At 41.9% G+C, this 17,287-nt stretch overlaps 1 protein-coding gene across 2 annotated transcripts in view; it reads right to left on the reverse strand.

Moving 5' to 3' along the window:
• Window positions 1–4,949: 4,949 nt before the first annotated feature.
• The window catches only part of LOC123758752 (venom protease), a 44,555-nt gene continuing 32,217 nt past the window's right edge, over window positions 4,950–17,287 (reverse strand). For both annotated transcript variants that reach the window (XM_045743405.2, XM_069328834.1), the window contains 5 exons: window positions 12,229–12,332; window positions 11,723–11,891; window positions 10,435–10,534; window positions 7,291–7,460; window positions 4,950–6,242 (listed from right to left, as the gene is read on the reverse strand). In XM_045743405.2, the coding sequence (XP_045599361.2) occupies window positions 6,075–6,242; window positions 7,291–7,460; window positions 10,435–10,534; window positions 11,723–11,891; window positions 12,229–12,332 (711 nt within the window). In that variant the 3' untranslated portion in view covers window positions 4,950–6,074. The remainder of the gene's footprint in view (window positions 6,243–7,290; window positions 7,461–10,434; window positions 10,535–11,722; window positions 11,892–12,228; window positions 12,333–17,287) is intronic.

Consider the following 17,287-nt stretch of genomic DNA (forward strand, 5'->3'; position numbering starts at 1 on the left):
CCAATAGCAGCTGCAACATATGGACCAATAGGTGCCACGTATGTACCAAGAGGATGTCTCGTATGGACCAATAGCAGCTGCCACGTATGGAAAAACAGTAGCTGCCTCGTATGGCCCAATAGGAGCTACCTCGATTTGGACCAATAAGCCTTCTGCAGTTTCCTTTATTCATATAATAATAATAATTCATTGTGTCAGGGACAGGCAGCCAGTGCTTATATGGACAAATGTTAGGCTTATAATAGGGTCTCCCTCAGGGTCGAACGACTGACCCTCCCCAGGATGTATCGCCACAACAAGCTGATTAACTCCTGGGTACCTATTTACTGCTAGGTGAACAGGCGCATTAGGTGATAGGAAATGTGCCCAGAACGAACCCCTGTGTATTGGCGGGACCCTGTTCTTACGTTCTTCTGAATTAAATGAATGTGTTTGAGAGCAGAATGAGAAGATGAACGACAAGATAATAAACACGGTGAGTATATGAGAATATGAGACATGCTGTGTTACTGTAAGTTTGAGCATTGTGTGAGGCAATTGCGGTGAGGAATGAGTGGAAGTTACATGTTAGGGAAATTGAAATTGAAATAAGTTTATTGAGGTAAAATACACACAAAGGGATGAGGTAGTTCAAGCTATTCTCACCCCGTTCAGTACAACGTGTTAATACATACTTTGACACACATCACAAACAATAAACGTATTACCGAACATTCTGAGAGATAAACATATACATTTCCTCCTTTACACAAGTACATGTTAGGGAAGAATGTTTTATTTTTTTTTTTATATATATACAAGAGTTCTTACATTCTTGTAAATCCACTAGCACTTTCGGGCAAGTCCTTAATCCTAATTTTCCCCGGAATACGACCCGCCAAATCGTTTAACAACCAGGTACCCATTCACTGCTGGGTGAACAGAGGCTACAGTTAAGGATTGGCTTCCAGTAAATACTCCCAGGCCAGGATACGAACCCAGGCCAAATCGCTCGCGAAACACTAGGCGAGTGTGTTAACACTTCGCCACGGGGACTGGTTAATGATTGACAGGGGAAGCTGTTAACCAGCTGACTGCAGGGCGAGAGGTGGGAACCCAAGAGCTGGCGCTCAAGATTAGCAATGTACAATAGGAGGTACAAGTTACATATATATGGCAAAACAATACTAAAATTATTCTGAATTTTAAAATCCAACTCAATAAGATCATCAGGACAAATGGAAGACACTTGACAAGCTGCCGGCTTCCTGTCCTAGTCGAGGCTACTAGAGAGATACTGGCTTTCAGGTAAATTCATTTAATTAATTTCAGTTTTATATAAGTTACTCCTAAATATTGTTTTTTCTCATTTTCTATATTAGATTGTTTGAAGAAAATAATACTTTAGGACACTCTTAAGCAATTTTATTATTGTAGTTCTCGCCAAATTTTGTTTGCAGTGGTTGAGCTCTAGCTCATTGATTCTTCCTCTGGACCTTCAATGAACTGTCATATCTACATTCGAAGCTGTGTATTGAACTTGCTTCCACTATTTGACTTTCAAAATGCATTCAATTTAATCATTATACATCACCCACTTACCATACAGGGAGTGCATGAGGGATGTACATTACCAGTTCTCTACTGGCTTATTGAAAACTAGATCTTAGTGTTTGATATTAAGGATATTTAATCTATCTAATCTCCTGTAGGAACACGTGTGGACCATCGTCTGGTCAAGGTGACGCCTTAACAAGGAAGGGGAGGAGTCAAGAATATGAAGACAGTTAGTCTTATCTTGAGTCGACGTCTCGCAGATTTTTTCAGTAGCTTTCTGGTAGCTGCAGGAGGATGACTGGCCAGGTCTTCTTATGGCATGGGACTTCTAAGGCTTCGAGGCCCTGCATATTGAGGATGAGGCTGGAATCAGCTGTTACTTCTTTGAAATGTGGGTGTCTTTCTGATGGAGGCGCGTTGCCCTGGCGGCAGCATCCGCGCTCAGTCTAGAATATCCTCATCTTGGTCTTGGCAAGCTTGAATGTACTACAACACGGACATACCCAATACATTCTGCTCGTCGAATTGCTTTTCCAGTTTGTGTATCAAAGTCAGGATCCTGAGCCAGGATTCGGTTGCAGATTTCACCAGTCTTTCCCTTCAAACACTAACAAAATGTTAATCAGTGCGATTTACAGTTAAAGTCTAATTCCTTTGGTGGTTTACGAATGTGACATTTGTAATGCCAGAAGCTCGATTTGGAAACCGGAGGGCGGGGCCGGCAAGAGGTCCTAGATGAACTAGGTGTTGTATCAGTTCATAGGTTTGTTAAAACGCTATTATGTAAAACTACAAATTCAGTATGATATATAACTTAGCACCCATTGCATTAGTGCGATCAAAGGGTATTCACAATTAGGCACGTAAATTTTTCCATTATCTAATGAACCCAGCTGCCAAGCCAAAGGCATTTAATAGACGCAAAATAACATTTATAACACTTCGCAATGGTTGAATATATTTCACTAGTCGGGACATCACGCAAGAACTATTGCACTTAACACTATGGTTCTCTAATGATAGAGTTGCAACCCAACCCGTCCTCGACTCAAGTCCATTACATCCAGCTATCTACCCCACAGACGCATTTATAAAGTTTTATATGCTGTTCATTCAAAACGGGAATTTTCTCAAATATAAATTAATATTATGTCTAACATATTATATGCTAGCATATTGTGCATATATATATATATATATATATATATATATATATATATATATATATATATATATATGTGTATATATATATATATATATATATATATATATACATATATATATATATATATATATATATATATATATATATATGTGTGTATATATATATATATATATATATATATATATATATATATATATATATATATATATATATATATATTTGTAGTACGTGGGTGTACGTGGTAAATACCACGTATTTGTAGAACGTGGGTGAAGCATGAAGTATTTATAGTGTTGTGGTTCGACCAAAATTCGTCAGTGAAGCACTTGTTCCGGAAGTGTTCGAACGAAATCAGTTGAGTCGTGTGTAAACTGTTTTTCATTCATAAACAGAGAGTTTGGTGGGTGCATGGAATCACTTTTGGGTATTTGTTTGGAAGACTGGCTGTAGAGTTGGGTTCATTCTCGACTCGTAATCGGGAATTCCGTGTTCGAGTCCTTGGCGGGACACAAATGATTGGGTACGTTTAATATCACGTAATGCCTCTGTTCGCCTAGCAGTAAGTCAGCCCGTCCTCCCAACAAAGACCCAAAAGTGGTTCCATGCACCCGCCAAACCCCCCCCCCCCCTGTTTATGAATGAAAAACAGTTTACACACGACTCACAACTGATATGGTTCGAACACTTCCAAAATGTGCGCTTCACTGACAATTTTGTTTGAAGCACAACGCTATAAATGCTTCACCCACGTACTACAAATATAAATAATCGCCAACAGAACCCAACCACCTAACCTAACCTAACCTATGCCTATATATGCACAATATGCCAATATATCATAATATTAATTTATATTTGAGAAAATTCCCGTTTTGAATTAACGACATGTACAAACTTATGACAGCGTCTGTGGGGTCGACCGCTGGATGTAATGGACTTGAATCGAGGACGGGATGGAAACAAGTGTTACCGTGTTCTCTACTACTGTGTTTGTATGGGTTCTCACTGCACTATTGTAGGTATATGTCATATATCTACATATATATAGATATATGGCGTGGGGCCATATATCTGGTAATGGCGCCACCCCCACGAGGGTGTAAATGTTTATTGAGACAAATGAAGCTCACCTTGAGTCTGACGTCTCGGGAGTCTTGATCGTAGCTGCTAGGAGTAGACAGGGTTGACTGGCGAGACCTCTTATTGCCTGGTGTGTTCTAGAGTCACAGAGTTCTGGTACTGAGAGTGGGGCTGGGATCAGTTGTTATTTCATGAAGGTGCAGGAAGGTGCTGATTTTTGTAAATTAAAATTTTGCCCCGAGGTTAATGGGCAGCGCCACTCATCCTGTGAATGGACAGACCGCCATAGCAGCATGTACAACACTCCCTAATAGGAAGAAAACTCGATGGGTTGTTCATCCTGACACTAGTACCCAGATACATAAGAACATAAGAACATAAGAATGAAGGTAACTGCAGAAGGCCTATTGGCCCATACGAGGCAGCTCCTATTCATATCCACCCACCCAATAATATTAATATCCCCTTTGTTATGTCTATTCATCGACTTGTACAATCATGTCACCCCTGATTCTTCAACCTTCCCAGGGAATGTAGCTTAAGCTTTGTCAATCTCTCATTACCCCCTTCCCTGTTTCCTCGTGTTCCCCACCATCCCCCACTCCCGTCCTCTCCTCCTCAAAAGTAAACAAATAAACTATACCCACGAAATGAATGGTATGGTAAACAACACAGATCAATTCCAATGCAATGTCACACAAAATATTGAAATCAAAATGAAAATAAATCGAAATCTATGAAAATTCAATTTATCAATTCAATTGGAATCGTAACATATTTAGTATAGCGTGTATTGCTATTATGTGCAACAGATAGCGCTGATTTAAAAAAAAAGTACGTTTTTACCTGTCACAGGTGTGGCATCTATATAGTAGTTATATGAAAACACGCGTGTATTCGAATGGAACATTGTGTCAAAATCCTGGCTCAGGATCCTGATTTCAAAACAATCAGTGAAGAACTTTTGGAGATTACAGCGTGTGTTGCTCCTAGGTCCAACAGATGGCACTGTTTTGCAAAAAAAAAAAACATGTTTTTCCTCTCACCCGTGAGGCATGTATATAGTAGGTATATAAAAACATGCGCCTATTCGAATGCAACTTTGTGTCAAAATTTCAAAGCAGTTGGAAACTCGGATGCGAATGGAACGTTGTGTGAAAATTTCAAGTTATTGTTATTAACATCTTTATTGACAAAATTTAGCATATAATGAGGATTTCAATTAAGCGTTATTAAAGTGAGGATAATGCTGGTATTCACTGTCACGCAGGACAGAGGGTCATACACAAGACAATAGGTCTAAACTGTAGGCTGAAGCACATGTATATCATGGTTACAATCAATGTTTTAATGTATGAATATGTGAAAACAACTTTCTGTTGTGCACTGTCACACAAGGGCAAGCAATCGTTGAAGAACTTTCGGAAATTAGCGATTTTGAACAAACGAACATTTACATTTTTATTTATATAAATTTCAATTCAAAAAATCCTGGTAAAAGAATCCGAAAAGAATTTAAATAATTTGTTTAGTTAAGCAGGCTTCATAATTGAGGAGCAAATCACAAAGTTGCTTAACATATACATTAACATTCTATTCACAGATATGGTTCGTTTAACTAAAGTAACATATGATTACAGTCACAAAAATGGTTTAGAAAATATAACCCAATGTTTTATAAACTGACAATATAAAAGCTTTTACAATTTGACAAGTTTGTGTGACAATAACTTACATATATGGTGTACAAGTCATTATATCTCTTGCCTCAAATCTGAGATAGAATTACATGGGTTGTGATTAAATAACATTACTATAGCTAACGTTGGCAATGCAAGTTTCTATGCAATGTCCGAACTATATGCAACACACCCGAAACACTGAGTAATTTGTGTCTTTATATAACATACTATGTAACCATTGCATTGTTTCCCTATGTATATTTTAGAAATAAAATATTTTTATAATAGGCAAGTCTGGTATTTCTGGCTTGGAGTTGGGATAATATATCTGATACCATAAATATGGAAATATCTTGAACATTAGTGATAGAGTTGTTTGTAAACTCTTGGTTTTTCCAGACTGCTAAGAGGCAATCCAAAGTTGTAATCAACTTCCTCATTAACAACATAGTTTGAATGTAAAATTACGAAACGGTGATCTTCTTCTTCCAGTAGACTACTGGTAGATGATAGAGGATGACATAAAGGTCAAGATAGTTAACTGAAGATAAGCTTCTTGATCCAGTAGACTGATGTTGCATGACAGAAGTTGACGTAAAAGTTAATACAGTTTAACTAAAAGCGATCTTCTTGATCCAGGCGAGGTAGGCAGGAAGGCGGACGTTGACATAGAGGCCAGGGAAGTCCTTCTGACCACAGCCCACACCACGGGACACGATGCCAGCCAGGACGTAGAAGCCATCTTTGTTCCGGGCCACGATTGGTCCCCCGGAGTCTCCCTGCGGTAGAAAAATGCTTCAGGTTATGGATGAATTGTTTAGCGTGTGAAAGGAAACACACTTCAGCTTATTGGCAGGTGATTTGTACGGTGGAAGGACACTTCAGGTGTTGTCTGGGGTCAGGACGACGTCCAAGACTCTTGGTGTAAATAGTGTAGAGAATAATTCGCAATAAGGTGCCTGAAATAATTATAAAATCCTACATATATTAAATAAAAAGTGTCATGACGTTTCGGTCCGTCTTGAACCCTTATCAAGTCGGTGCGTCCTAGTCCCTTACTAAGTAGTTACAAGTCACGGCTTGAGAAGGTTCCAGGACTGACGGAAACATGGTTACTCTCAATATTTACAATATTCAAGTAAATATTGCTATACAGATAGATGACCGCTGAGCTCATAAAATATTTCCTACACATCAAAATTCTGTTCGTTTATATATTAATAAATACATTAAATGTTGAAAAACATATTTTGAAAAGAGCACCAAGCAGGGCCCGATCCCACGACCTGACCATCGCCACATCAATAATTAAACAAGAGAGTTTTGGCAGTTTCACTCTTTCTTTCACAAACTCTTTGTGACGACCACACATAATCACGATTATTTTCATTACGAGTACAACTTTTGGCCTGCACGTAATTAGTTTCTTAATAAATCCTGCAAAGACAGTACCTATCGAGTAACCTCTGTAACTGATCCACTGTACTAGGTGAGTACTGTATATTTTATGAATTTATTATTATAGTTCTTCTTCTTCTTCCTATCATAATTATTTATTATTATTATTATTATTATTATTATTATTATTATTATTATTATTATTATTATTATTACTTTAAGGTCACTAAAACTCATGAACGCAAATGAGTTCACTAATTTACCTGGATTCAACTGAGGGCCAATATCTAGTGGCCTCGGAGGGGGAACAGGAACCCGACAGTGTGTCAAAAAATCCTCCCTACCCCCTCCCCACCATTGTTTCTGAGGATTTTGTCTACCTGGATTTTGAACTAATATAATGTTGTCCAACGAAATATATTGGCTTACCTGACACGAATCTCTTCCACCGTTGAGATCTCCTGCACACACAGTCTCCTCTCCAACACCCTGAGGCCAGGAGATGCTGTACTCCAGCAGAGTGGAGTAACTTTTATCACACTGGGAAGGCGGGAACACCGTCAACTGCACCTCCTGCAGCACCGAGCTTGGGAACCCAGCTGGGGAATTTAAAAGTTGTATTAATGCTACCCGACCACTTGGCCTGGTTGGTAGAGCAAAGATCTGGCATCTTGCAGGATCGGCGTTTGATCCTTGATGGTCAATGAGGTTGGGCTTCTAAGTGCTATATTGGTAGGCAATTATCAGGAGAAAACCATATTGACTATATAGCACTTTGAAGGTATATATAAATTTGGGATAGGATGGAGGGAAGGAATGGTGGTCAACCACTTGGACAACCGAGGATCGAACGCCGACCTTGCATGAAACCAGAGCCGTTGCTCTACCAACCAGACCAAGTGGTGAATGATCATACTAGCAGAGCACTTTCTTCTGATAATTACCTTACCTTACTACCGATAATACAGTCACTAGTTTAATTTATTTTACTCATAAGTTACAAATAAATTTTTTATTTTTTTTTATTTTTATTTTTACATGCAAAGTATGCAATTTAAATACAATAAAAACAAGCAAAAAAACATAGAAAACATAACAGAACAAAACAAAACAATAGACCACCGGCCAGAAGGGCCGACAGCTCAATACAACAAAATACAAACACGATAAATGCAGTGAAAAACACAGCAGACATCAAGGCACATAATAGAAAACAATGTCAAACAAGCAAGCACAGTAACATGTCAAAACAAAACATCATAAAACAAAAACATCAAGAGGCCTAAGAGGAAACATAACCGGACAATCACAATACACAACAAACAAAACAAAAATAATAAACAAGCACAACATGTAAAGCAATAATAAAACACCAGTGTAAACATACAGCACAGAAACAAGACATGAATAAAGGCATGAATAAAAACATGAATAAAAACACTCACACCAAACCAACCACCCCGCAACAAACAAAGGCCGAGACCAAAATAAACAATAATAATAAACAAGCAATCCATGCAAATCAGAAAATAAACATTAGTACATACACAACAACAAAACACGCATTGGCCTGAAGGACTGAGAACAAAACACAGCAGAAAGGACATCATGAAACAAAACAAGAAAAGCATACAGCACACAACAAGCTAAGAAGAAAAACACATGCGAGCAAAGCAGAAGGATAACATACACAGCAAAGTAAAATCAGCTGACATATTTGCCCGGGAACATGACGTTGGGATACTGCACATTAAACGTCTCCCAAAGCAGGCACCTCCCCCAAGAGGTTTGACCCATCACCGGGGGCGCCATTTGAACCGGAACCCCGGCAACAAACACCCGCAGACAGGGAACCCATATGGTGTCCCTCCGGATGCGAGTAACCGCCACACTATCCCATACACCTGGAACCCGCTCATCAGAAAAGTCCTCCGGCCTTTCAGACAGCAGGAACTCGGCAACCCAGGCCTTCATGTCCTCAAAACGCAACCCCACAGGAGGAGGCTGGACAGAGGGCACCACCACAGGGGCACCAGCGGCCACGGGCACACCACCTGACGACTGGAGGGAAACATGGCGGCGCACATCCTTTCGTAAAGTCACCACCAGGCCACGCCCAGCACCAGCATCCTCACCATCCCTGGCATCGGAAGCCACCACATCCCACTGCGGCGAGCCCCCGGGCGGGGAAGGAACAGGAGGCACACCCGAGACACAGGCATCAGCACCAGCAGGCACATGTACCTCCGCCACCACCAACCGTAGAGACAACGACTCATCCGGAGCCACGCCGTCATCACCTGAAGACCAACAGTCACTGAAGTCCCGAACATCAGCCCAGGCAGTAGACGAACGCCTGGAACGTTTGGGCTCTGGCCGGATATCGTCAGAGCCGGAAGCAGATCCAGAAGCACGGGCACCACTAGCTGGACGAACTGACGCTCGACGCAGAACGGCAGCAGCCTCGACCACAGGAGGAACCGGACCACATACAGCAGGAGGCTACGCAGCCACCCCAGCACCCAGCACAGTAATGACTCGAGGTGCGGACGCAGGGCCAGGTTCCACATCCGAAGATGAGGAAGCAGACGGCGCTGCCTCACAGGGAGTACCAGGAAGGTCCACAGGAGCGGCTGGGCCAGAGACATGGTCAGGAGGAACATTCGACGGCACCGCAACATCCGGAGGAGGGTCTGCGACAACCGGGGGAACGTCTGGCGACGCTGGGGGAGCCTCAGCAGTGAACGGGACGCTGACCTCCTCACCCCTGGAGTCCTCCAGAGGGAGCGGTGGGAAATCCTCTTCACGGAACAAGCTCATGGGAGCGACCGGATCAGCAGTACACCCGGCAGCCTGATGCCCCAACAAGCCACACCGGAAACAAGTACGGGGTTGTCGGGCATAATACACCCGCACGTAGTACCCTAACAGCCGGACAGATGACGGAATGTCCGACGTCAGTCGCATCCCGAGGGTCCGAATGTTGGTCTTCACACCCGAATACGTGCCAGACAATAGCGAATTCATCTGCACACTGACGACGGAGCCGTACCTCTGGAAGAAACGCCGGAGGAGAGTCTCATGAACCTCCATGGGGGCGCCATGGACACTTACATATGTTACAGCCCCACTACGGTTCAAAATACGCCCTTCGTACGCTCTTCGTACCTCCGGAGAAAATCATGGTACACTGCCTCACCCACAAACTTGATGATGACACGTCGAGCAGTGACCAGTTCGACACCATATACGTCCTGGACTGGGACTCGTAGCTTGTCACTCAAGACCAAGTCCACCAGCGGGTAACCAGCACGGCCAGTAAACTAAAATCCTATGGAGTTTATCCTCACGACAGCTGGAATAGAGCCGCCCATCGCAAACACGCCACGTTCCTACCACCAGGAACAGCAGGGAGGGTAGAGACACCCACACCCCCTGCTGGCGAAAACGGCAACTACCCCAAAACTGCCGGAGTGGGCAAACGACACGTCCACACCGCACGGCAGCTGAGGCGAGACTCAGTTACAAATAAATGATTGTAAATATGTAAGGATTAAATATTTAGTCACTGACCAAACTCTGTGTCGCCCCAGCCAGTTAAAATGACTGTCTGATCCACCAGCCTCTGAGTGCTCTCATTCCCCCACGGCAGACACACCGGGTTGATCGTTGGCTGAAACAAGTAGGAGAATATATTTATCGATATAAAAAAAATATTCTAAAAGTTAGAAACATAAATAATATTTACAAAAATTAATAATGGAAGCCCTCGAATGGTACATTGAAGATTCGTGACCATACACGGGTACATTACTTTGTACTTTACCACTTAACCTTACATAATCCAAATTAATCTTACCTAACCATATATAACCTAAATTGACCTACCCTAATCTAACCTAACCTAAACTAATCTAATCAAACCATGTCCAAACCAAATTTTCCTTACTTAACCCAACAGAGCCTAATACAGCCTAAACTAATCTAATACATCATAAGAAATATATATCTGAATTGTTGTCATATATATGACAACAATTCATATATATATATTGTTCATAATTCCACAAATGTTGTCCACAATTCCGTGGAAATAAACTTTCCATTCTAGCTCGGTCTCACATTCGAGGGGTCTACGGTTTGAGTCTCCTAGAGCCCAGGTGAATGAAACATATTCATGGTTTTGCAATCAGATAAAGAGATGGTTTGTGGAGCATCTTTTAACATCTTAAAATGTGCTTCGAATTCCGGTATTATCAAATAAGCACAGAGCAAAGTTCTGTTGCTATACTTTACTAGTTTGTTGCTATACTTTACTAGTTTGTATTATTCAATTAATGCTTTACGCTTTAATCGAAAAAAATAGTGTTTACAAATGGTATTTTTTCTGAAAAGGCAGGTTATTAACCTAGCTCCTCTTTTCAAGCAAAAACTGGAAGGCTGAAAAGACCCAATAATTTCAGTGAGTGAGTGAGTGAGTGAGTGAGTGAGCGAGTGATTGAGTGAGTGAGTGAGTGAGTGAGTGAATGTGTGAGTGTGAGTGTGAGTGTGAGTGTGAGAGTGAGAGTGAGTGTGAGTGTGAGTGTGAGTGTGAGAGTGAGAGTGAGAGTGAGAGTGAGTGTGAGAGTGAGAGTGAGAGTGAGAGAGAGAGAGACAGACAGAGAGTGAGCGAGAGAGAGACAGAGAGTGAGCGAGAGAGAGAGAGAGACAGACAGAGTGAGCGAGAGAGAGAGAGAGAGAGAGAGAGAGAGAGAGAGAGAGAGAGAGAGAGAGAGAGAGAGAGAGAGAGAGAGAGAGAGAGAGAGAGAGAGAGAGAGAGAGACACAGAGAGAGAGGGGGGGGGGGGGGAGAGTGCACTTACTTTAAGTCTGACCCTCTTGTCCAGCTTGATGAGGGCCAGGTCATGATAAGCCTGCGGATGGAAGTATTCCGGGTGAAGGAGGGTCTTGTCCACCCCATAATCCTCGTGGGCCGCCCCGTCGTTGTTGTCACTGTAGTCGTGTTCTCCCAGACGAACTACTTCAACTGTCCTAAAATGTTATTACCAACATATCTATGTAAACGCCTTCCAACACATCCACTTAACAATTGCATTAAATCTAACCCTAGTCGCCTATCGATTATATGTGTAACTTTAAAATTTAGTTAAGGAATGAGTTTTATTTCAACATTGATTTATATATTCGTCATACAGTTTGGACTCCCCCCCCCCCAAAAAAAAAATAGTCTTTGTCTACGGAGCTCAGTTATTATTTTCACTAATATACAGTCCTTCTCACCTTCTTCTGTATGGCAATTATGGCATTAAGATATTAAATGCCATAATTGTTAATTATGGCTTATAAATAATAAGGAAGTTGTACTCACCTGGCGGTCAAACAGTGAAGAGCTGTGAGGACCCACAAGTCATTGATCAGAACACCGCCGCAGAACCAGTTATTGCTATCACCACTGCGCTCTCCCAGCAACGCCTGTGTGGACGAGTGTTTGTCAAGGTATGGATGATTCAAATATATGTAGAGATTATATGTTCCTTGATAGGGCCTTGCTTTTTATGCTTTGTTAGGCGTCTTGAAGGGATATTGTTGTCTTGCCTATATATCAGGTTCGTTGGGGCTGACAGTAACCACGTGGGCATGTGAAGGCATAGACGACATTCATCTCTTTCAAGAGGTTTGGTTTGGGGTTAAGAGAGTTTTTAATGGGCAAGTTGGCAGTTTTCTTGCCCTTATAGTATATTATTACTTCAGCCTTCTGGGTGGTGTCGGTAAGGGTCCCATTTCCACCAATAATGTTTTTCAGGCATTTTGTGGGCCGAGGAGAAGTAGTTCCTGTAGAATATTTTAACTGTAGGAACTGGTAATGTATTGTTTTCTGTTTCGTCTGAGGTTGCTTGGCGACTCACCCTCCACTTGATGATCGCTTCGACATAACCGTTAGAGTCCATTACTGATCAGGACCTGCCAGACTCCGTACCAATATAGAGGAATCAGGAGAAAGTATGGGCCAATAGGCCCTTTGCAGTTACTTCCAATCTTATATGGAATGGAAGTAACATATATATATATATATATATATATATATATATATATATATATATATATATATATATATATATATATATATATATATATATATATATATATATATAACTGAAAACTCACACCCCAGAAGTGACTCGAACCCATACTCCCAGGAGTAACACAACTGGTATGTACAAGACGCCTTAATCCACTTGACCATCACGACCGGACAAAATGAGGTGATAGCCGAAGCTATTTGAACCACCCCACCGCCGGCACTCGGATAGTAATCTTGGGCATAGCATTTTACCAAATCACCTCATTCTTTGGGGCACACGTGAGGAACACAAATGCGAACAAGCCTGAATGGTCCCCAGGACAATATGCACCTGAAAACTCACACCCCAGAAGTGACTCGAACCCATACTCCCAGGAGTAACACAACTGGTATGTACAAGACGCCTTAATCCACTTGACCATCACGACCGGACAAAATGAGGTGATAGCCGAAGCTATTTGAACCACCCCACCGCCGGCACTCGGATAGTAATCTTGGGCATAGCATTTTACCAAATCACCTCATTCTTTGGGGCACACGTGAGGAACACAAATGCGAACAAGCCTGAATGGTCCCCAGGACAATATGCAACTGAAAACTCACACCCCAGAAGTGACTCGAACCCATACTCCCAGGAGTAACACAACTGGTATGTACAAGACGCCTTAATCCACTTGACCATCACGACCGGACAAAATGAGGTGATAGCCGAAGCTATTTGAACCACCCCACCGCCGGCACTCGGATAGTAATCTTGGGCATAGCATTTTACCAAATCACCTCATTCTTTGGGGCACACGTGAGGAACACAAATGCGAACAAGCCTGAATGGTCCCCAGGACAATATGCAACTGAAAACTCACACCCCAGAAGTGACTCGAACCCATACTCCCAGGAGTAACACAACTGGTATGTACAAGACGCCTTAATCCACTTGACCATCACGACCGGACAAAATGAGGTGATAGCCGAAGCTATTTGAACCACCCCACCGCCGGCACTCGGATAGTAATCTTGGGCATAGCATTTTACCAAATCACCTCATTCTTTGGGGCACACGTGAGGAACACAAATGCGAACAAGCCTGAATGGTCCCCAGGACAATATGCAACTGAAAACTCACACCCCAGAAGTGACTCGAACCCATACTCCCAGGAGTAACACAACTGGTATGTACAAGACGCCTTAATCCACTTGACCATCACGACCGGACAAAATGAGGTGATAGCCGAAGCTATTTGAACCAATAGGTTCGAGTCACTTCTGGGGTGTGAGTTTTCAGTTGCATATTGTCCTGGGGACCATTCAGGCTTGTTCGCATTTGTGTTCCTCACGTGTGCCCCAAAGAATGAGGTGATTTGGTAAAATGCTATGCCCAAGATTACTATCCGAGTGCCGGCGGTGGGGTGGTTCAAATAGCTTCGGCTATCACCTCATTTTGTCCGGTCGTGATGGTCAAGTGGATTAAGGCGTCTTGTACATACCAGTTGTGTTACTCCTGGGAGTATGGGTTCGAGTCACTTCTGGGGTGTGAGTTTTCAGTTGCATATTGTCCTGGGGACCATTCAGGCTTGTTCGCATTTGTGTTCCTCACGTGTGCCCCAAAGAATGAGGTGATTTGGTAAAATGCTATGCCCAAGATTACTATCCGAGTGCCGGCGGTGGGGTGGTTCAAATAGCTTCGGCTATCACCTCATTTTGTCCGGTCGTGATGGTCAAGTGGATTAAGGCGTCTTGTACATACCAGTTGTGTTACTCCTGGGAGTATGGGTTCGAGTCACTTCTGGGGTGTGAGTTTTCAGTTGCATATTGTCCTGGGGACCATTCAGGCTTGTTCGCATTTGTGTTCCTCACGTGTGCCCCAAAGAATGAGGTGATTTGGTAAAATGCTATGCCCAAGATTACTATCCGAGTGCCGGCGGTGGGGTGGTTCAAATAGCTTCGGCTATCACCTCATTTTGTCCGGTCGTGATGGTCAAGTGGATTAAGGCGTCTTGTACATACCAGTTGTGTTACTCCTGGGAGTATGGGTTCGAGTCACTTCTGGGGTGTGAGTTTTCAGTTGCATATTGTCCTGGGGACCATTCAGGCTTGTTCGCATTTGTGTTCCTCACGTGTGCCCCAAAGAATGAGGTGATTTGGTAAAATGCTATGCCCAAGATTACTATCCGAGTGCCGGCAGTGGGGTGGTTCAAATAGCTTCGGCTATCACCTCATTTTGTCCGGTCGTGATGGTCAAGTGGATTAAGGCGTCTTGTACATACCAGTTGTGTTACTCCTGGGAGTATGGGTTCGAGTCACTTCTGGGGTGTGAGTTTTCAGTTGCATATTGTCCTGGGGACCATTCAGGCTTGTTCGCATATATATATATATATATATATTATTAAATATGATCGAAAAAGTAAGATTAATAATTCTATCACGAATTTTCTCAATCTTTCGTACATTTCTTTTCACTGTTGGAGGTAATTCAAAAATCAATTCTCCAAAATTCATTTTTATTTCTAGTCTGACGCGACACTTGAGCGCGTTTCGTAAAACTTATTACATTTTCAAAGACTTTAGTTAACACATACACAACTGAATAGAACTTACACATCTCCGATTTTGTTTATATCTACATTTGAGTGAGGTGGATGGGGTGAGGTGGTATTTAATAAGGTATTAATTTCATCAACACAAGCCAGAACATGAAACAATGGGTATTGAATAGAAGTGATTGTAGAAAGCCTATTGGTCCATATTTCTTGATGTTTCTATATTGGAGCGGAGTCTTGAGGTGGGTAGAATATAGTTGTGCTTTAATTGGCTGTTGATTGCTGGTGTTGACTTCTTGATGTGTAATGCCTCGCAAACGTCAAGCCGCCTGCTATCGCTGTATCTATCGATGATTTCTGTGTTGTTTACTAGGATTTCTCTGGCGATGGTTTGGTTGTGGGAAGAGATTATATGTTCCTTAATAGAGCCCTGTTGCTTATGCATCGTTAAACGCCTAGAAAGAGATGTTGTTGTCTTGCCTATATACTGGGTTTTTTGGAGCTTACAGTCCCCAAGAGGGCATTAGAAGGCATAGACGACGTTAGTCTCTTTTAAAGCGTTCTGTTTTGTGTCTGGAGAGTTTCTCATGAGTAGGCTGGCCGTTTTTCTGGTTTTATAGTAAATCGTCAGTTGTATCCTCTGATTTTTGTCTGTAGGGATAACGTTTCTATTAACAATATCTTTCAGGACCCTTTCCTCCGTTTTATGAGCTGTGGAAAAGAAGTTCCTGTAAAATAGTCTAATAGGGGGTATAGGTGTTGTGTTGGTTGTCTCTTCAGAGGTTGCATGGCGTTTCACTTTCCTTCTTATGTTTCTTCGACAAAACCATTGGAGAAGCCGTTGTTGACTAGGACCTGCCTTACCTTACAGAGTTCTTCGTCGACTTGCTTCCATTCTGAGCTGTGGCTGAGAGCACGGTCGACATATTTTTTTGTCGAAGACATCATTATCCCTACACGTTCCCTAAGACGTTATCCCTACAGACAAAAATCAGAGGATACAACTGACGATTTACTATAAAACCAGAAAAACGGCCAGCCTACTCATGAGAAACTCTCCAGACACAAAACAGAACGCTTTAAAAGAGACTAACGTCGTCTATGCCTAAAAATGCCCTCTTGGGGACTGTAAGCTCCAAAAAACCCAATATATAGGCAAGACAACAACATCTCTTTCTAGGCGTTTAACGATGCATAAGCAACAGGGCTCCATTAAGGAACATATCATTTCTTCCCACAACCAAACCATCGCCAGAGAAATCCTAGTAAACAACACAGAAATCATCGATAGATACAGCGATAGCAGGCGGCTTGACGTTTGCGAGGCATTACACATCAAGAAGTCAACACCAGCAATCAACAGCCAATTAATGCACAACTATATTCTACCCACCTCAAGACTCCGCTCCAATATAGAAGAATCAAGAAATATGGACCAATAGGCTTTCTACAATCACTTCTATTCAATACCCATTGTTTCATGTTCTGGCTTGTGTTGATGAAATTAATACCTTATTAAATACCACCTCACCCCATCCACCTCACTCAAATGAGATATAAACAAAATCGGAGATGTGTAAGTTTTATTCAGTTGTGTATGTGTTAACTAAAGTCTTTGAAAATGTAATAAGTTTTACGAAACGCGCTCAAGTGTCGCGTCAGACTAGAAATAAAAATGAATTTTGGAGAATTGATTTTTGAATTACCTCCAACAGTGAAAAGAAATGTACGAAAGATTGAGAAAATTCGTGTTAGAATTATTAATCTTACTTTTTCGGTCATATTTAATAATATATATATATATATAT

The sequence above is a fragment of the Procambarus clarkii genome, chromosome 22 (assembly GCF_040958095.1).
Source record: "Procambarus clarkii isolate CNS0578487 chromosome 22, FALCON_Pclarkii_2.0, whole genome shotgun sequence".
In the NCBI taxonomy this organism is placed as follows: Eukaryota; Metazoa; Arthropoda; class Malacostraca; order Decapoda; family Cambaridae; genus Procambarus; species Procambarus clarkii.